At 37.2% G+C, this 18,652-nt stretch overlaps 1 protein-coding gene across 1 annotated transcript in view; it reads left to right on the top strand.

Moving 5' to 3' along the window:
• SLC6A13 (solute carrier family 6 member 13) overlaps nt 1-18,652 on the top strand; it is a 46,512-nt gene that overhangs the window by 11,801 nt on the left and 16,059 nt on the right. Inside the window, 2 exon segments of the mRNA XM_053662054.1 lie at nt 14,318-14,452; nt 16,810-16,950. Of these exon segments, the coding sequence (XP_053518029.1) occupies nt 14,318-14,452; nt 16,810-16,950 (276 nt within the window).

Genomic DNA, 18,652 nt, shown 5'->3' with positions numbered 1-18,652 from the left:
TGAAATAACAATTGAAGACATTTTGAGCATCACACTCTGTTAATAAAGAATGACAAATCTGAAGTTCTCTAAATTCTTCGGGAGTAAAGTCATTTCATATGTAGTGAGTTTCTCACCAAAGTTTTCTTCATAGCTATTTATGAGAGCGCATGATATACTAGACCAGAAATGGGTTTTCCTCCACAAAATATACTGTTTTCAGGACCCTGTTTGAATACCTTTCAGAAATATGTGTTTCGAGGAAAGTTTTATAGGGAAACACTTTGGACATAAAATTCTGCCATCAAAATAGGTGAATAGATGCGTGAAACGGCAGCGCCATTTAGTGAATTTCCCAGTGCATACACTCTCCACCAAAGCGTTTCTTGTATCCCATAGGAAAACAGTTTTAGATTCAACGCTCTGTAGAAATTACTTGAAATGAAGCAGTTTCCTGAAAATCTAAGAGAATGTGAAGCAAGAGGTCGAGTGTTCATCACCAGGTTCACTTTTCTTTCGTATTGGAGTAAAGAATTGCTCAGATCACTGTGGAAGAACATGTTTTGTAGAAGGCTTCTTCTAAGCTAACTCTGACTGTAGCACTTTCACTGCTCTTTCAAGGTTCATTACCAATGAAACGTTGACAGGCATAATGTCCCTGGAAACATACTGTGTTCACTCATCCTTTTGAAGTATGACTCCAAAGTGACTCTTTGGGGTCCACTTGTTAGCAATGACTAGGTAAATTAACCTTCTGTCAGACAATGACTGAATAACCAGGCACCAATATATCCTAATGCACCAGAGTAAGCCAGAATGTTGTAGTTTTACCCAAAGCACTATTATAGGAGGAAGGCGTAGCCCAAATAAGGAATGCATTCAACTGGTCCAATGGATTTGTGAACTGAATTGAAAAGGTCTAAGTAAATATGAATGTGAAATAACAATTCAAGACATTTTGAGCATCACACTCAATTAATAAAGAGTGACAAATCTGAAGATCTCTAAATTCCTCCGGAGTAAAATCATTTCATAAGTAGTGAGTTTCTCACCAAAGTTTTTTTCTCCATTTAGCTACTTATGAGAGGGCTCTTTATACGAGAGGAAGAAGTGGGTTTTCCTCGGAGAAAATATACTCTTTTCAAGACCCCGTTTGAATACCTTTCAGAAATATGTGTTTCGAGGAAAGTTTTATAGGGAAACACTTTGGACATAAAGTTCTGCCATCAAAATAGGTGAATAGATGCATAAAACGGCAGCGTCATTTAGTGAATTTCCCAGTGCATACACTCTCCACCAAAGTGTTTCTTGTATCCCATAGGAAAACAGTTTTAGATTCATGCGCTCTGTAGAACATCACTTGCAATGAAGCAGTTTCTTGAAAATCTAAGAGAATGTGAAGCAAGAGGTCGAGTGTTCATTACCATGTTACTTTTCTTTTATACTGGAGTAAAGAATTGCTTCAGATCACTGTGGAAGAACATGTTTTGTAGAAGGCTTCTTCTAAGCTAACTCTGACTGTAGCCCTTTCAACGCTCTTTCAAGGTTCATTACCAATGAAACGTTGACAGGCATAATGTCCCTCAAAACATACTGTGTTCACCCATTCCTTTGAAGTATGATTCCAAAGTGCCTCTTTGGGGTCTGGTTGTTAGCAATGACTAGGTAAATGAACTTTCCGTCAGACAATGACTGAATAATCAGGCAACAATATATCCTAATGAACCAGAGTAAGCCAGAACGTTGTAGTTTTACCCAAAGCACTATTATAGGAGGAAGGCGTAGCCCAAATAAGGAATGCATTCAACTGGTCCAATGGATTTTTGAACTCAATTGAAGAGGTCTAAGTGAATATGAATGTGAAATAACAATCGAAGACATTTAGAGCATCACACTCTGTTAATAAAGAGTGACAAATCTGAAGTTCTCTAAATTCCTCGGGAGTAGTCTTTTCATATGTAGTGAGTTTCTCACCAAAGTTTTCCTCATTTAGCTACTTATGAGATCGTGCTTTTTACTAGGCCAGAAATGGGTTTTCATCAACACAATATACTGTATTCAGGACCATGTTTGAATATCTTTCAGAAATATGTGTTTGGAGTAACGATTGATAGAGAAACCCTTTGGACATAGAGTTCTGCCATCAAAATAGGTGCATAGATGCGTAAAACGGCAGCGCCATTTAGTGAATTTCCCAGTGCATACACTCTCCCCCAAAGCATTTTTTGTATCCCATAGGAAAACAGTTTTAGATTCATGAGTTCTGTAGAAATCACTTGAAATGAAGCAGTTTCCTGAAAATCTAAGAGAATGTGAAGCAAGAGGTCGAGTGTTCATCACCAGGTTCACTTTTCTTTCGTATTGGAGTAAAGAATTGCTTCAAATCACTGTGGAAGAACATGTTTTGTAGAAGGCTCTTCTAAGCTAACTCTCACTGTAGCCCTTTCAACGCTCTTTCCAGGTTCATTACCAATGAAACGTTGACAGGCATAATGTCCCTGGAAACATACTGTGTTCACTCATCGTTTTGAAGTATGATTCCAAAGTGCCTCCTTTGGGTTTGGCTTTTAGAAATGATTAGGTAAATGAACTTTCCGTCAGACAATGAGTGAAGAACCATCAGCAACATGTCCGAATCCCCCAGAGTAAGCCAGAATATTTTAGTTTTAACGAGGGCACTATTATAGGAGGAAGGTGTAGCCCAAATAAGGAATGCATTCAACTGGACCAATGGATTTTTGAACTGAATTGAAAACGTCTAAGTGAATATCAATGTAAATAACAAACACTTCTAGAGCATCACACTCTATGAAGTAAGAGTGACAAATCTGAAGTTCTCCAAATTCCTCCAGAATAAAATTATTTCATATGTAGTGAGTTTCTCACCGAAGTTTTCTTGTCCTTTTAGCTACTTATGAGAGGTGTCTATATACTAGACAGGAAATGGGTTTTTCTCAGAGAAAATATACTGTTTTCAGGATTCCATTTGAATATCTTTCAGAATTATGTGTTTGGAGGAACTTTTGATAGAGAAACCCTTTGGAAATAGAGTTCTGCCATCACAATTGGTAAATAGATGCATAAAACGACAGCGCCATTTAGTGAATTTCCCAGTGCATACACTCTCCACCAAAATGTTTCTTTTACCAAGAGAAAAAACAGTTTTAGATTCATGGACTCTGTAGAACATCACTTGAAATGAAGCAGTTTCTTGAAAGTCCAAGAGAATGTGAAGCTAGAGGTCGAGTGTTCATCACCAGGTTCACTTTTCTTTTGTTTTTGACTAAAGAATTCCTCCAAATCACTGTGGAACAATATCTGAGATTTTCTTGCCAATGTTTTCTTCTAGGACTTTAATGGTGTCACGGCTTATATTTAAGTCTTTTATCCACCTTGAATTTATTTTGGTGTATGGTGTAAGTTGGTGCTCAAGTTTCATTTTTTTGCACGTAGCTGTCCATTTCTCCCAACACCATTTGCTGAAGAGGCTATCTTTACTCCATTTTATGTTACTGCCCCCTTTGTCAAATATTAATTGACTGTGGAGAGTTGGTTTGATTTCTGGGCTCTCTGTTCTGTTCCATTGGTCTATGTGCCTGTTTTTATGCCAGTACCAGGTTGTTTTGATTACAGTGGCTTTTATTCCACGCAGCAACATTTTTACCAATATGTCCCCTAGAGCAAGGAATATAAAGGAAAGAATAAACAAATGGGATCTCATCAAAATAAAAAGCTTCTGCATGGCTAAAGAAAACAGTATTAAGTTAAAAAGACAACCAACTGTATGGGAAAACATATTTGCTAGTGATACCTCAGACAAAGGTTTAATCTCCAAAATATACAAAGAACTTACACGGCTCCACTCTAGGAAGGCATCTAACCCAATTAAAAAATGGGAAAAGTACTTGAACAGACACTTCTCCAAAGAGGACATACAGAATATCCAGAGACACATGAAGAGATGCTCAATATCATTAGCTATCAGAGAGATGCAAATTAAAACCACAATGAGATACCACTTTACACCTGTCAGGATGGCTATAAGAAACAAATCAACAAACAACAAATGTTGGAGAGGTTGTGGGGAAAAGGGGACCTTAGTTCACTGTTGTGAGATTGCAGACTGGTACAACCATTATGGAAAACACTATGGAATTTTCTCAGAAAAATAAAAATCGACCTGCCTTTTGACCCAGCAATTCCACTGCTGGGATTATATCCCAAGAATCCTAAAACATCAATTTCAAAGAACCTATGCACCACAATGTTCATAGCAGCACAATTTACAATAGCCAAGAGTTGGAAGCAACCTAGGTGCCCATCAGTAAATGAATGGATCCAAAAATTGTGGTACATATACACAATGGAATTCTATGCAGCAGAGAGAAAGAAGGAGCTACTACCCTTTGCAACAACATGGATGGAACTGGAAAGAATTATGCTGAGTGAAATAGGCCAGGCATTGAAGGACAAATACCATATGATCTCACCTTTGACAGGAAGCTAAACAATAAAACAAACAAGCAAACAGAATAAAAACAAAGACACTGAAATAGAGAACAAGGGGACAGTGACCAGAGGGGAGAGGGAAGGGAATTTAAGGGGGAAAAAGGGGAGGGATTTGGAGGAACAAATAGGAAGGACACAGGGACGAGGGCTGGGGGGGTGGGGGAGGGGGGCAGGTGGGGAGCACGGCATGGGGGGTGGGCTTGGATGGGAGAAATAGACAAAAAAATGTAGTTGAAAAATAATTAAATAAAAATTAAAAAAACAAACAAACAAATCACTGCGGAAGAACATGTTTTGTAAAAGGCGCTTTCTAACCTAACTCTGACTGTAGCACTTTCAATACTCTTTCAATGTCCATTACTAATGAAACGTTGACAGGAATAATGTCCCGAGAAACATACTGTGTTCACCCATCCTTTTGAAGTATTTCTTCAAAATGTCTCTTTTTGGTCTGGTTGCTAGCAAGGACTAGGTAAATGAACTTTCTGTCAGACAATGAGTGAAGAAGCAGGAATCAATATATCCTAATACACCAGAGTAAGCCAAAATGTTGTAGTTTTACCCAGGGCACACCTATAGGAGGAAAGTGTAGCCCAAATAAGGAATGCATTCAACTGGTCCAAGGAATATTTGAACTGAATTGAAAAGGACTAAGTAAATATGAATGTGAAATAACAAGTGAAAACTTTTAGAGCATCACACTCTATTAATAAAGAGTGACAAGTCTAAAGTTCTCTAAATTCCTCAGGAGAAAAATCATTTCATATGCAGTGAGTTTCTCACCAAGGTTTCTTCTCCATTTAACTACTTATGAGAGGGCTCTTTTTACTAGAGGAAGAAATGGGTTTTCCTCAGAGAAAATATACTCTTTTCAGGACCCTGTTTGGTATCTTTCAGAAATGTGTGTTTGGAGGAAAGTTTGATAGAGAAATCCTTTGGACATAGAGTTCTGCCATCAAAATAGGTGAATAGATGCGTAAAACAGCAGTGCCATGTAGTGAATTTCCCAGTGCATACACTCTCCACCAAATTATTTCTTGTATGCAAGAGAAAAACAGTTTTAGATTCAAGGACTCTGTAGAACATCACTTGAAATGAAGCAGTTTCTTGAAAGTCCAAGAGAATGTGAAGCTAGAGGTCGAGTGTCCATCACCAGGTTCACTTTTTTTTTGTATTGGCATAAGAATTGCTTCAAATCACTGTGGAAGGACATGTTTTGTAGAAGGCATATTCTAAGCTAACTTTGACTGTAGCACTTTCAACGGTCTTTCAATGTTCATTACTAACGAAATGTTGGCAGGCATAATGTTCCTGGAAACATACTGTGTTCACCCATCCTTTTTGAAGTATTTTACGAAAATGTCTCTTTTGGGTCTGCTTGTTAGCAATGACTAGGTAAATGAACTTTCCGTTAGACAATGAGTGAAGAACCAGATACCAACATGTCCTAATCCACCAGAGTGAGCCAGAATGTTGTAGTTTTATCAAAAGCAGTATTATAGGAGGAAAGCATAGCCCAAATGAGGAATGCATTCAACTGGGCCAATGGATTTTTGAGCTGAATTGAAAAGGTCTAAGTGAATATGAATGTGAAATAACAATTGAAGACTTATAGAGCTTCACACTCTATTAATGAAAATGACAAAACTGAAGTTCTCCAAATTCTTCCGGAGTAAAATCGTTTCATATGTAGTGAGTTTCTCACCAAAGTTTTCTTCCCCATTTAGGTACTTATGAGAGGGCTTTTTATACTAGACAAGAAATGGGTTTTCCTCAGAGAAAATATACTGTTTTGAGGACCCTGTTTGAATATCTTTCAGAAATATGTGTTTGTAGGAACGTTTGATAGAGAAACCCTTTGGATATAGAGTTCTGCCATCACAATTGGTGAATAGATGTGTAAAATGGCAGTGCCATTTAGTGAATTTCCCAGTACATACACTCTCCACCAAAGTATTTCTTGTATCCAATAGGAAAACAGTTTTAGATTCATGCACTCTGTAGAACATCACATGAAATGAAGCAGTTTCTTGAAAATCTAAGAGAATGTGAAGCTTGAGGTCGAGTGTTCATCACCAGGTTCAGTTTTCTTTTGTATTCGAGTAAAGAATTCCTTCAAATCACTGTGGAGTAACATGTTTTGTAAAAGGCGTGTTCTAACCTAGCTCTTACTGCAGCACTTTCAATGCTCTTTCAATATTCATTATTAATGAAACGTTTACAGGCATAATGTTCCTGGAATCATACAGTGTTCGCCCGTCCTTTTGAAGTAATTTTCCAAAATGTCTCTTTTGGGTCTGGTTGTTAGCAAGGACTAGGTAAATGAACTTTCTGTCAGACAATGAGTGAAGAACCAGGCAGCAATATATCCTAATCCACCAGAGTAAGCCCGAATGTTGTAGTTTTATCCAGGGCACAATAATAGAAGGAAGGCGTAGCCCAAATAAGGAATGCATTCAAATCTTCCAATGGATTTTTGAACTGAATTGAAGAGTTCTAAGTGAATATGAACGTGAAATAACAATTGAAGACTTTTAGAGCATCACCCTCTATTAATAAAGAGTGACAAACCTGAAGTTCTTTAAATTGCTAGGGAGTAACATCATTTCATATGTAGTGAGTTTCTCACCAAAGTATTCTTCTCCATTTAGCTACTTATTAGAGGGGTCTTTATACTAGACAAGAAATGGGTTTTCCTCAGAGAAAATACATTGTTTACAGGATCCTGTTTGAATATCTTTCAGAGATTTGTGTTTGGAGGAAAGTTTGATAGAGAAACCCATTGGACATAGAGTTCTGCCATCAAAATAGGTGAATAGATGCTTAAAACAACAGCGCCATTTAGTGAATTTCCCAGTGCCTACACTCTCCAACAGAGTATTTCTTGTGTCAAAGAGAAAAACAGTTTTAGATCCTTTTCTCTGTGGAACATCACTTGAAATGAAGCAGTTTCTTGAAAGTCCAAGAGAATGTGAAGCTAGAGGTTGAGTGTTAATCACCAGGTGCACTTTCTTTTATATTGGAGTGAAGAATTCCTTCAAATCACTGTTTAATATCATGTTTTGTAAAAGGCTTGTTCTAAGCTAACTCTGACTGTAGCACTTTTAAAGCTCTTTCAATGTTCATTACTAATGAAACGTTGACAGGCATAATGTCCCTGGAAACATACTGTGTTCACCCGTCCTTCTGAAGTATTTTTCTAAAATGTCTCTTTTGGTTGTGGTTGTTAGCAAGAACTAGGTATATGAACTTTCTGTCAGACAATGAGTGAAGAACGAGGAACCAATATATCTTTATCCAGCAGAGTAAGCCAGAATGTTGTAGTTTTACCGAAAGCGCAATTATAGGAGGAAGGAGTAGCCCAAATAAGAAATGCATTCAACTGGTCAAATGGATTTTTGAACTGAATTGAAAAGGTCTAAGTGAATATGAATGTGAAATAACAATTGAAGACTTTTAGAGCATCACCCTCTATTAATAAAGACTGACAAATCTGAAGGTCTCTGGTTCCTCGGAGTAAAATCATTTCATATGTACTGAGTTTCTCACCAAAGTTTTCTTCTCCATTTAGCTACTTATGAGAGGGCTCTTTATACTAGACAAGAAATGAGGTTTTCCTCAGAGAAAATATACTGTTTTCAGGACTCTGTTTGAATATCTTTCAGAAATATGTGTTTGGAGGAAAGTTTGATAGGGAAACCCTTTGGACATAGAGTTCTGCCATCACAATAGGTGAATAGATGCGTTAAACAGCAGTGCCATTTAGTGAATTACCAAATCCATATACTCTCTACAGTAGTATTTCTTGTATCCAAGAGAAAAACAGTTTTAGATTCATGGACTCTGTAGAACATCACTTGAAATGAAGCAGTTTCTTGGAAGTCCAAGAGAATGTGAAGCTAGAGGTCGAGTGTCCTTCACCAGGTTCACTTTTCTTTTGTATTTGAGTAAAGAATTCCTTCAAATCACTGTGGAATAAGATGTTTTTGTAAAAGGCGTGTTCTAACCTAACTCTGACTGTAGCACTTTCAACGCTCTTTCAATGTTCATTACTAATGAAACGTTTACAGGCATAATGTCCCTGGAAACATACTGTGTTCACCCATCCTTTTGAAGTATTTTTCCAAAATGTTTCTTTTGGGTCTGGTTGTTAGCAAGGACTAGGTAAATGAACTTTCTGTCAGACAATGAGTGAAAAACCAGGCACCAATATATCCTAATGAACCAGAGTAAGCCAGAATGTTGTAGTTTTACCCAAAGCAGTATTATAGGAGGAAGGCGTAGCCCAAATAAGGAATGCATTCAACTGGTTCAGTGGATTTTTGAACTGAATTGAAAAGGTCTAAGTGAATATGAATATGAAATAACAATTGAAGACATTTAGAGCATCACGCTCTATTAATAAAGAGTGACAAATCTGAAGTTCTCTAAGTTCTTCGGGGTATAATCATTTCATATGTATTGAGTTTCTCACCAAAGTTTTCTTCACCGTTTAGCTCTTTATGAGAGGGCTGTCTTTACTAGAGGAAGAAATGAGGTTTTCCTCAGAGGGAATGTACTGTTTTCAGGACTCCGTTTGAATATCTTTCAGAAATTTTGTTTGGTGGAAAGTTTGATAGAGAAACCCCTTGGACATCGAGTTCTGCCATCAAAATAGGTGAATAGCCACCACTTCTGGCTCTATTGTTATCAATAGTGTCTTGGGAAGAGCAGAAGTTTTCAATATTGATGAAGTCTACTTTAATCTATTTAGTCTTCTATGAATCATGTTTTTGGTGTCACATGAAAGAAATTTTTTTCTAGAATTTTTACAGTTTTAGGTTTTACATTTGGGTCTGATTCATTTCAGGTCATAACTTTTGTGTATAATGAAGGTATGGATTAAAGTTCATTTTTTGAAAAGATAGATTTATTCATTTATTTTTTATAGAGTGGGGAAAGAGGGAGTAGAAGGAGAGAAACACTGATGTGGGAGAGAAACATGGATCAGTTGCCTCTTGTATGTGCCCTGATTGGGTACTGAACCAGCAACAGAGGCATGTGCCCTGACTGGGAATCAAACTGGCAATCTTTTCGTTTTGTAGAGACATGCCCAACCCACTAAGCCACGCCAGTCAGGGCAAATTTTATTTATTTACTTTTTTTAGTGTATGAATATCCACTTTTTCCAGCATCATTTATTTAAAAGACTACCTTTGCCCCTTTCAATGAGTTCATCTTACACCTTTGCTGAAAATCAGTTGTCCAAGTACATGTGGGCGTGTTGGTGGACTCTCTCTGTGCTACTGATTTGTTTATTTTGACATCTAAACCACACTGTCTGGATTACTCTAGCTTTATAATAATTTAAAAATAAGGTAGAGTTCAGTCTAAAACTTATTTCTTCTTTTTCATAGTTGTCTGGCTATTTTATTTCCTTTGCATTTTCATATGAATTTTAGAATCAGTTTGTCAATTTCTGAAAAAAAATTTTCCAGGATTTTGACTGGGATTGCAGTGTATCAACATGGGAAGAACTGACATATAGGTAATATGGAATCTTCTGACCCATGAATAGAGGGAAACTGTGCCTCATTGTTTATTTAGGTCTTTTGTTTTGTCTCAGCAATGTTTTACAGTTTTGAGTGTACATATCTTATATCTTTGATCTGATTTATTCCTATTTCATTTCTGATGTTATTATGAATGACTTTATTTCTTAAATTGAAATTATTATTTTTAAAAGATTTTATTTATTTATCTTTAGAGGGGAAGGGAAGGAGAGAGGGAGAGAAATATCAATGTATGATTGCCTCTCGTGTGTCCCCTGCTGGGAACTAGCCTGCAACCCAGACATGTGCCCTGACTGGGAATCAAACTGCGATCCTTTGGTTCACAGGCCCACGTTCAATCCACTGAGCTACACCAGCCAAGGCTGAATTTATCATTTTTTCGTTGCTAGTATATAGGAGTACAGTAGATCTTCATAGGCTGAGATCTTGTATCCTACAAACTTACTAAACTGACTGATTGGTTCTAGTAGCTCTTTGGTACATTTCAAAGGATTTTTCTTTTCCTTTCTTTTTAAAAACACTTTATTGAGATATGACTGACACACAATAAGCTGTACATATTTGCTGTATACAGCTTGATGAGTTTAAAAGTAATATCTATAACCTCCAAAAGTTTCTGTCTGCCCTCTTCAGTTTTTTTGTGCGTGCAATGACAACACAATATAAAATTTACCTTCTTAATAAGTTTTTAAGAAAACGATAAAATAGTGTTACTGCAGGCACTATGACACACAGTAGATCTCTAAAATTTACTCATTTTGCATGGCTGAAACTTTCTGCCCTCTGACCAATGCCTGCCTCTCTGTTTCCCCTTTCTCAGCTTCTGGTAACCACTATTCTGCTCTTTGCTTTTATGAGTTTGACTACTTTAGATTTCAAAGGACTTTATATATATATACTATCATGCCATTTGAGAATAAAGCAGTCTCATTTCTTTTCCAATCAGAATAACTTTTCATTTCTTCCTTGCCTTTTTTTGCCTGGGCTAGAATCAATATTTATAGAAACAATGTTTAATAAAAGTGGTAAGAATAAACACCTTTTTCTTGCTCTTGATCTTAGGAGTTAAGCAGTCTTTGACCATTGAGCATGATGTTATGTGTGGGTTTTTTGTAAATACCCTTTATCAGGTTGAGGATGTTCCCTTCTATTCATCATGCACTGAGAGTTTTTTGGTTTTTTTTACAGTAATGGCCATTAGATTTATTAATATTATAAATTACTTTAATTGTTTTTTTGAATGTTAAAACAACCTTGTATTCCTGGGATAAACTCCAATACAAAATGTATTATTCTTTTTATATATTATTAGATTTGATTTGCTAAAGTTTTGTTTAGAATTCTATGCTCATAGAATTGCTATGAGCAATTCATAGATTGCTAAAATCTATGCTCATGTAAGACATTGGTGTGTCATTTTCCTTTCTTGTAATGTCTTTGTATGCTTTTGTTATCAGGTAATGGTGGCTTCATAGAATGAATTGGGAAGCATTCCTTTTTCTAAATTTTCTGGAAGAATTTGTACAGAATTAGTGTTATTTCTTTGTTAAATGATTGGAGAATTCACCAGTGAAGTGACTTGGGCCTGGAGTTTTCTTTCAGAGAATATTTAAACAATAACCAAAAAAATTCTTTAATAGAAATAAAGCTATTGAGATGATCTATGTCTTCTCAAGTAAGCTTTGGTAGTTTGTATTTTTTGAGAAATTTTACCTAAATTATTACATTTATTGACATAAAGTTACTCATATTTTCTTATTATCCTTTTAGTACCTATAAAATCTGTATTGATGATACCTTATTCATTTGTCATACTGATAATTTGTGTCTCCTCGAAGTTTATCAATTTTATTGATTATCTCAAAGAATCCGCTTTTTTTCCCTTCATCTTCTCTATAGTTTCCGTTTTCTATTTCATTAATTTCTACTCTGATTCTTATTATTCCCTTTGACTTACTTTGAATTGCATTTACTATTATTTTTGTTAAGATGGAAGCTGAAATTACTGATTTGAGACTTTTATTTTATAATAACATTTGATGCTATAAATTCTCTAAGTACTGCTTTAGTGTTATCCCACAAGTTTTGATATGTTGTGTTTTCATTTCATTTTATTTAAATATTTTCTTGCCTTGGCTGGTGTAGCTCAGTGGATTGAGTGCGGGCCTGTGAACCACACGATCACGGTTCGATTCCCAGTCAGGGCACATGCCTGGGTTGCAGGCCGGTTCCCTGCAGGCCAGTTCCCAGCAGGGGATGCATGAAAGGCAACCATACATTGATGTTTCTCTCCCTCTCTCCTTCCCTTCCCCTCTAAAGATAAATATTTTCTTATTTTTGTTTTGATTATCTCTTTATAACTGGGGCTATTTATAAGTGTATTACCTAATTTCTAAATATTGGAAAATATTCCAAGTGTATTTGTGTTATTGATTCCTAATTTAGTTAGAGAATATACTTTGTATAACTTGAATCCTTTGAAACTTATTGAGATTTATTTTGTGGTCCAGAGTATGGTCTTTCTTGGTAAATATTTCAGGTTTACTTGGAGATCATGTATATTCTGCTGTTTGGGGGTACAGTTTTTTATAAATGTCAAGTAGGTCAAGTTGGTTGACATGGTTTTCAAATACTTTATATCCTTATTTATTTTCTATCTACTTATTTTGTCAGTTATTTAGAGAGAGATATTGAAATGTTAGACTTTAATTAGAAATTTAACTATTTTTCTCTGCAGTTCTAGCATTTTTGCTTTATGTATTTTGAAGTTCTGTTATTAGGCACATGTGCATGTAGAATTATATGTCCTCTTGTTGACCTCTTTATCATAATGAAATGACCTTCTTTACCTCTGGTAATATTCTTTGCTCCAAACTCTGCACTGTGTTATATTAATACAAACACTCCAGCTTTCTTCTGGTGAGTATTAGCATGGTAAAATTTTTCCTATCCTTTTACTTTTAACCTATTCATGTCTTGATATTTAAAGTGCATTTTTTCTAAGCAGCATATAGCTGACTCTTGCTAGTTTTTTAAAATTTTTATTATTGTTCAAATCAATCTATTTCTATCTTTTATTTGGAATATTTAGATTACTTACATTTAAATGTGGTTATCCAACTTCTCCAAGGACATACAGAGGGCCCATAAATATGTGAAATAATGCTCAGCATCATTAACCATCAAAGAGATGCAAATTAAAACCACAATGACATATCTCTTCACACTGATCAGAATGGAAATCATAAGCAAATAAGAAGAGGGAACCCTAGTGCACTGTTGGGAATGCAGACTGGTGCAGCCACTGGGGAAAACAGTATAGAATTTCCTCAGAAAACTAAAAATGGAATTACCTTTTGGCCCAGTGTTTCCACTGCTGGAAATATAGCATAAGAACCGTGAAACACCAATTCAAAAGAACCTATGTACCTCTATGTTCATAGCAGCACTATTTACAATAGCCAAGTGCTGGAAACAGCCTGAGTGCCCATCAGTAAATGAGTGGACAAAAACAAACTGTGGTACATTTACACAATGGAATACTACACAGCAGAAAGAAAGAAGGAGATCCTACCCTTCACAACAGCATGGATGGAACTGGAGAGTATTATGCTAAGTGAAATAAGCCAGGGAGCGAAAGACAAATGACATATCTCACCTACAAGAGGAAACTAATGAACAAAATAAACAAATTAGCAAAATAGAAAGGAGACATGGAAACAAGGAACAAACTGACAGTGATGAGAGGAGGGTCACTCTGTGAACTCCCCTGTTTACTTTCCCAGTAGATAAAGATCCTTGGTGGGGACAACGCTAGCACTTCTGGCATCAGTAGACTTGTCTCATCCAATGATTGTGAAAACAAAGTCAGAAAAAATTACTAAAGAAAAATGTGATTGCTCTAAAACTAAGAGCAACCATTTCCTCTAAAAGAATTATGGTCTATGGGCTGTGTTAATGCTCCTAGATATCCATTATTCAATGAGCTCATTTTTATTGCCACAAGTTATGTGTTATTTAGGCAATAATTGATGCTTGATGAAGAACAAACCTTGGTAGGTATAGATTGAAACTTCCAGTGGAAAAAAAAGGGAACTGGTTAGGTTCTAGGTAAATTGGTGACTCTTGATCTGGGCTGTGGTCCCAGACACCTGCAGTTTTTCATGACCCCCACCCCAGGATTCTGATGGGCTGTATGGAGTGGAAATGGGAAAAGACAACTGTGGACCATGAGGAGGCTAGTGGCAGGTAATGGACAGCCTGTTTCCCACCCACAGGTGCTTTTTTCACCCCCTACCTCATCTTCCTTTTTACCCGTGGCATTCCTATCTTCCTCTTGGAGACAGCACTGGGTCAGTACACAAGCCAGGGAAGCATCACAGCCTGGAGGAAGATCTGCCCCATCTTTGAGGGTGAGTAGCTGTATGCCTGATTCCAGGGTATCTGCACTTGGGATTATAGACCTCACTTGAATTGATTGAGTGGTTTAGCAATCATGCTTATTGAGATAAGACTCTGTCTTTATGTTAAACCTTCATTTATGAGCCCAATATTGAGCTAATCACCCAGTCAGTCCATCAGAGAATGGAGAAGGTGGTGATGAGGATGGGTCAAAGGCTTTAAGTTAAATAAGTTGAGGGCAAATCTATTTTAGCTATATATTTTTAAAATATATAACAATGATTTTGTATTTTCAAAATAAAGCATTTTAAAAGAGAATTTTAAGTGAAAAAAGTATCATTAACAATCCTAACATCTTGATACAACAGCTATTTAAAATTTAGGGTGTTTTAGTTTAATATTTTTTCTATGTAGGATTTTCTTAAGTTTCTATTTTGAAATAATTATATATTCACAAGAAAGTTGCAAAAATAGTACAGAAAGGTCATGTGTGCCTTTCATTCAATTTCCCCCAATAGTAATATCTTACACAACTATGGATTAGTATCACCACCTGGAAATTGACATTGGTACTGTCATCCATAGAACTTACTCAGATTTCACCACTTTCCCTTGCAGTCATGTGTATAATTCTCTGTGTGCATGAATTTGTGTGACCACCACCACAATCAAGACACAGAATTGTTCCGTCACCCAAATATCTCTGCCATGCTACCCTCTGTAGTTACACTACCCCTCCCCGCCGGCCCTGCCTCTGACAACCACTAAGTTGTTCTCTACCTCAATAATTTTGTCATTTTGAGAATGTTATATACATGGAAACATACAAAATATAATCATTAGAAGTTGGCTTTTACACTCAGCATGATTCCCTTGAGGTTCATCCAGCCTGTTCTGGTGTCAATAGTACATTCCTTTGTGCTGTTGAACACTACTCCATGGTGCGGATAGATCACAGTTTACTTAACCATCCACCCCATGAAGGGTATTTGGATTGTTTACAATTTGAGGGATTTATTTATTTCATTCTTTCTGTCTATATGGGGTTTACATATCTATTAATACGGAATATACATAGTTTATATCTCTGTTTTACAGTTAGTGTTATTTTCCATTTTCTACACAATTATTTAATGATTATATAAACTTCAATCAAGTAGATATATCATAATTTACTTAACTCTTTGTTTTTTAATTTTTTCTTATGTTCAAGTACTTATAAAATTGTTATATTCTGCTATTATGTATATTTGTTGAGATAGATCCTTCCTGCCTTTTTGGAAATTATTTCTTTGGCACAAATTTGCAGGATTAGGATTACTGGATCGAATGAATGATAAAATTGATGTCTTTTGATCAGTATGGATGATTAAATTATCCTGAGGAGCCCTGACCAGTGTGGCTCAGTGGATTGAGTATTATCCTACAAAGCTAGAAGAGGCTGGTTCAATTCCCGGTCAGGGCATATGACTTTTGGTCTTAGTCTGGGCACGTATGAGGGGCAACCGATGGATGTTTGTCCTCACATTGATGTCACTCTCCCTGTCTTCTTACCTCCGTTCCTTTCTCCCTAAAAATAAACTTAAAAAAAATAAAATAAAATAAATTGTCCCATGGAAGTGTTAACTGACTTACAATGTCACTAGACATGAGTAAGTATCTTTCCTTTCTGTCTTTAATAACTCTGAGTTATAATGTGGTTCCCAAACTTGTCTGATATTGGAACTACCTGGGGACCTTCAAAACATCCTGAGATTTAATTGGTCTGGGGTCTGGTCCAGGCTCTGGAATTTTAAAAACATCCTCAGGTGTTTCTAATGTGAAGAAAGTTTAAAATTTATTGAGTTATATTATTTGTAAAAAGTTCCACTCAGGCTGTCAGTGTAGAATGGTACCTCATTAGTGTTTGATTTTGCACACCTGAAATTAATTATTAGGAAGGCTCTATTTGTATTTTCTCCTATGTGTATTTTCTTTCCTGCTCTTAACATGTGGTTTTATATTCAGAAATATATCAGACTACATTCAGGGAACATTTAACTCTTGGAATTTTGGAGGTAGTCTGCACATTTTAAAAATAACGTTGGGTTAGTGAACTTACAGAACCTAATCAGGATGACATGCATAGGAAGCAGGCTAGGGCTGCAGAAGGCTGGAAGAAAGGTCCCCTCCCAACCTGGGAAGGGCTGTGGGGGCACGCAGCACACTGCCTGCTGCGGAGACAGAGGACAGAGCCGGCGCCCAGGCTCCAGCACTTCTTGTTTTAAGACACCAACTTTGGAGCAGAAACCGTTCCCTAAGCAGGGGTGGGTAGTGTGTGAGAAATCTGTCTGTTGTCCCTAGCTCAGTCTGCCTGTTGCCCTTGCAGGCATCGGCTACGTCTCCTAGATGATCCTCTTGCTCCTCAACACCTACTACATCATTGTCCTGGCCTGGGCCCTCTTCTACCTCTTTAGCAGCTTCACCATCGACCTTCCCTGGAGAAGCTGCCGCCACAAGTGGAATACAGGTGAGGTCACCTCCGAGTTCATTTTCCCCTGCTGCTCTGCCGCACGTGCCAGGACTGGGATTGTCCCTGTATCCCAGGCCACCAACTTCCCGGCCATCATTTAGGACTCACTAGAAATTTGCCCAGTGAATCAAGGAGGTCTTACACCAGATAAAAGTGAGATTTCACCAGCATCACAGGCAAAATATATATAGTCTGTTCATTTTTTTGTTTCTCATGCCTTCTCTCTGATAGCATTTTAGGTCTTTCCAACTCAGAACTCATCTGGATTTAACCAGGGAATAAAGCTGTCTGGTATGTCATCAATATCATTTGTAATAGCAGTTGATTTTCTCCTGTGCCTGTAGGACTAGAGGAGCCACCTGTGGCAATAGAACTGCTGAGTCTAACACACTAAAGCAATAAAAATTTTAAAATACCTGGAGTAGCACTATCCCAGAGAACTTTCTGTGATGCTGTGCTCTCTGAAATGGTAGCCAACGTTATGAAGCACTTGAAATGTGGCTAGTACATGCGAAGAACTGAATTTTTAAAATTTGTATTTAATTTTAATTAATTAAAACATAAAGAGGCACATGTGGCTGGTGACCACCCTTTGGACAGCGCAGATGAAGAGCATGCTGGATGCATGTCCTGTTGGAGTCTCAGCACCATGTCTTGTGCTCATGGCCCACATACCTCTCAGGGCCTGTCAGTGAGGCTCTACCTGCACCAGGATTTACTTTTCCTGTTCAAATAAGTCACTCAGTTCTAGGCTGGAGTTTGAGCCTTTTCCTGGCCAGGGAGGCGCATTTCAGCAATGGTTAGCCTCATACTCAAGGCCCCTCTTGCCCTCAAACTTTATACTCCCTTTCCAGGCGTTCCCCGTCTGATCTATGCCACCATTTTTAAAATGAAAAGTGAAACCTTGGAGGTACTTCCCCTGCCACCCCAAGGTGCATTAGGTTCTTGGCACTACCTGTGCTGACCCCTGTGGCACCTACATATTTTTTGTCTGTTTGTCAGTCTGGTTTTCCCACATATCAGCAAGAGCTTGAAGGCAGATAATATGTCTTTACCTCTACAACATTTGTGCACAGCACAGTGGTGGCTACATCATAAGCACTCAAAACTATATGTTGGATGAATTAAGTTTTAAAAATGTTACATTCTAAAGCATTATGCTGAGTGAAATAGGCCAGGTGTTGAAAGACAAATACCATATGATCTCACCTTTAACAGGAAGCTAAACAACAAAAGGAACAAGCAAGCAGAATAAAAACAAAGACACTGAAATAGAGAACAAGGGGACAGTGACCAGAGGGGAGAGAGAAGGGAATTTAAGGGGGAAAAAGGGGAGGGATTTGGAGGAACAAATAGGAAGGACACAGGGACGAGGGCTGGGGGGGTAGGGGAGGGGGGCAGGTGGGGAGCGTGGCATGGGGGGTGGGCTTGGATGGGAGAAATAGACAAAAAACTGTGCTTGAAAAATAACTAAATTTAAAAAATAAATAAATTAAAAAAATAAAAAAATGTTACATTCTAATATTTTCTTTATATATTTTTCTTCCCTCCCTCCAGTTCTTCATCATTTCCTTTCTTCTTTTGTTTTTTCCTTCCTTCCTTCCATCTACAGGCACTGAAATCACCCTTGACAACCAGTTTGTCAGATGGTGATTTTATCAGATCTCAGTGGAGTTCCTCTTGTAAAACTGTGAGGTTT

Source organism: Artibeus jamaicensis, unplaced genomic scaffold, assembly GCF_021234435.1.
Source record: "Artibeus jamaicensis isolate MK-2021 breed Jamaican fruit bat unplaced genomic scaffold, CSHL_Jam_final contig_1028, whole genome shotgun sequence".
NCBI lineage: Eukaryota > Metazoa > Chordata > Mammalia > Chiroptera > Phyllostomidae > Artibeus > Artibeus jamaicensis.
The sequence above is the reverse complement of the archived record's forward strand: the minus strand, read 5'-3'. Positions and strand labels throughout refer to the sequence as shown.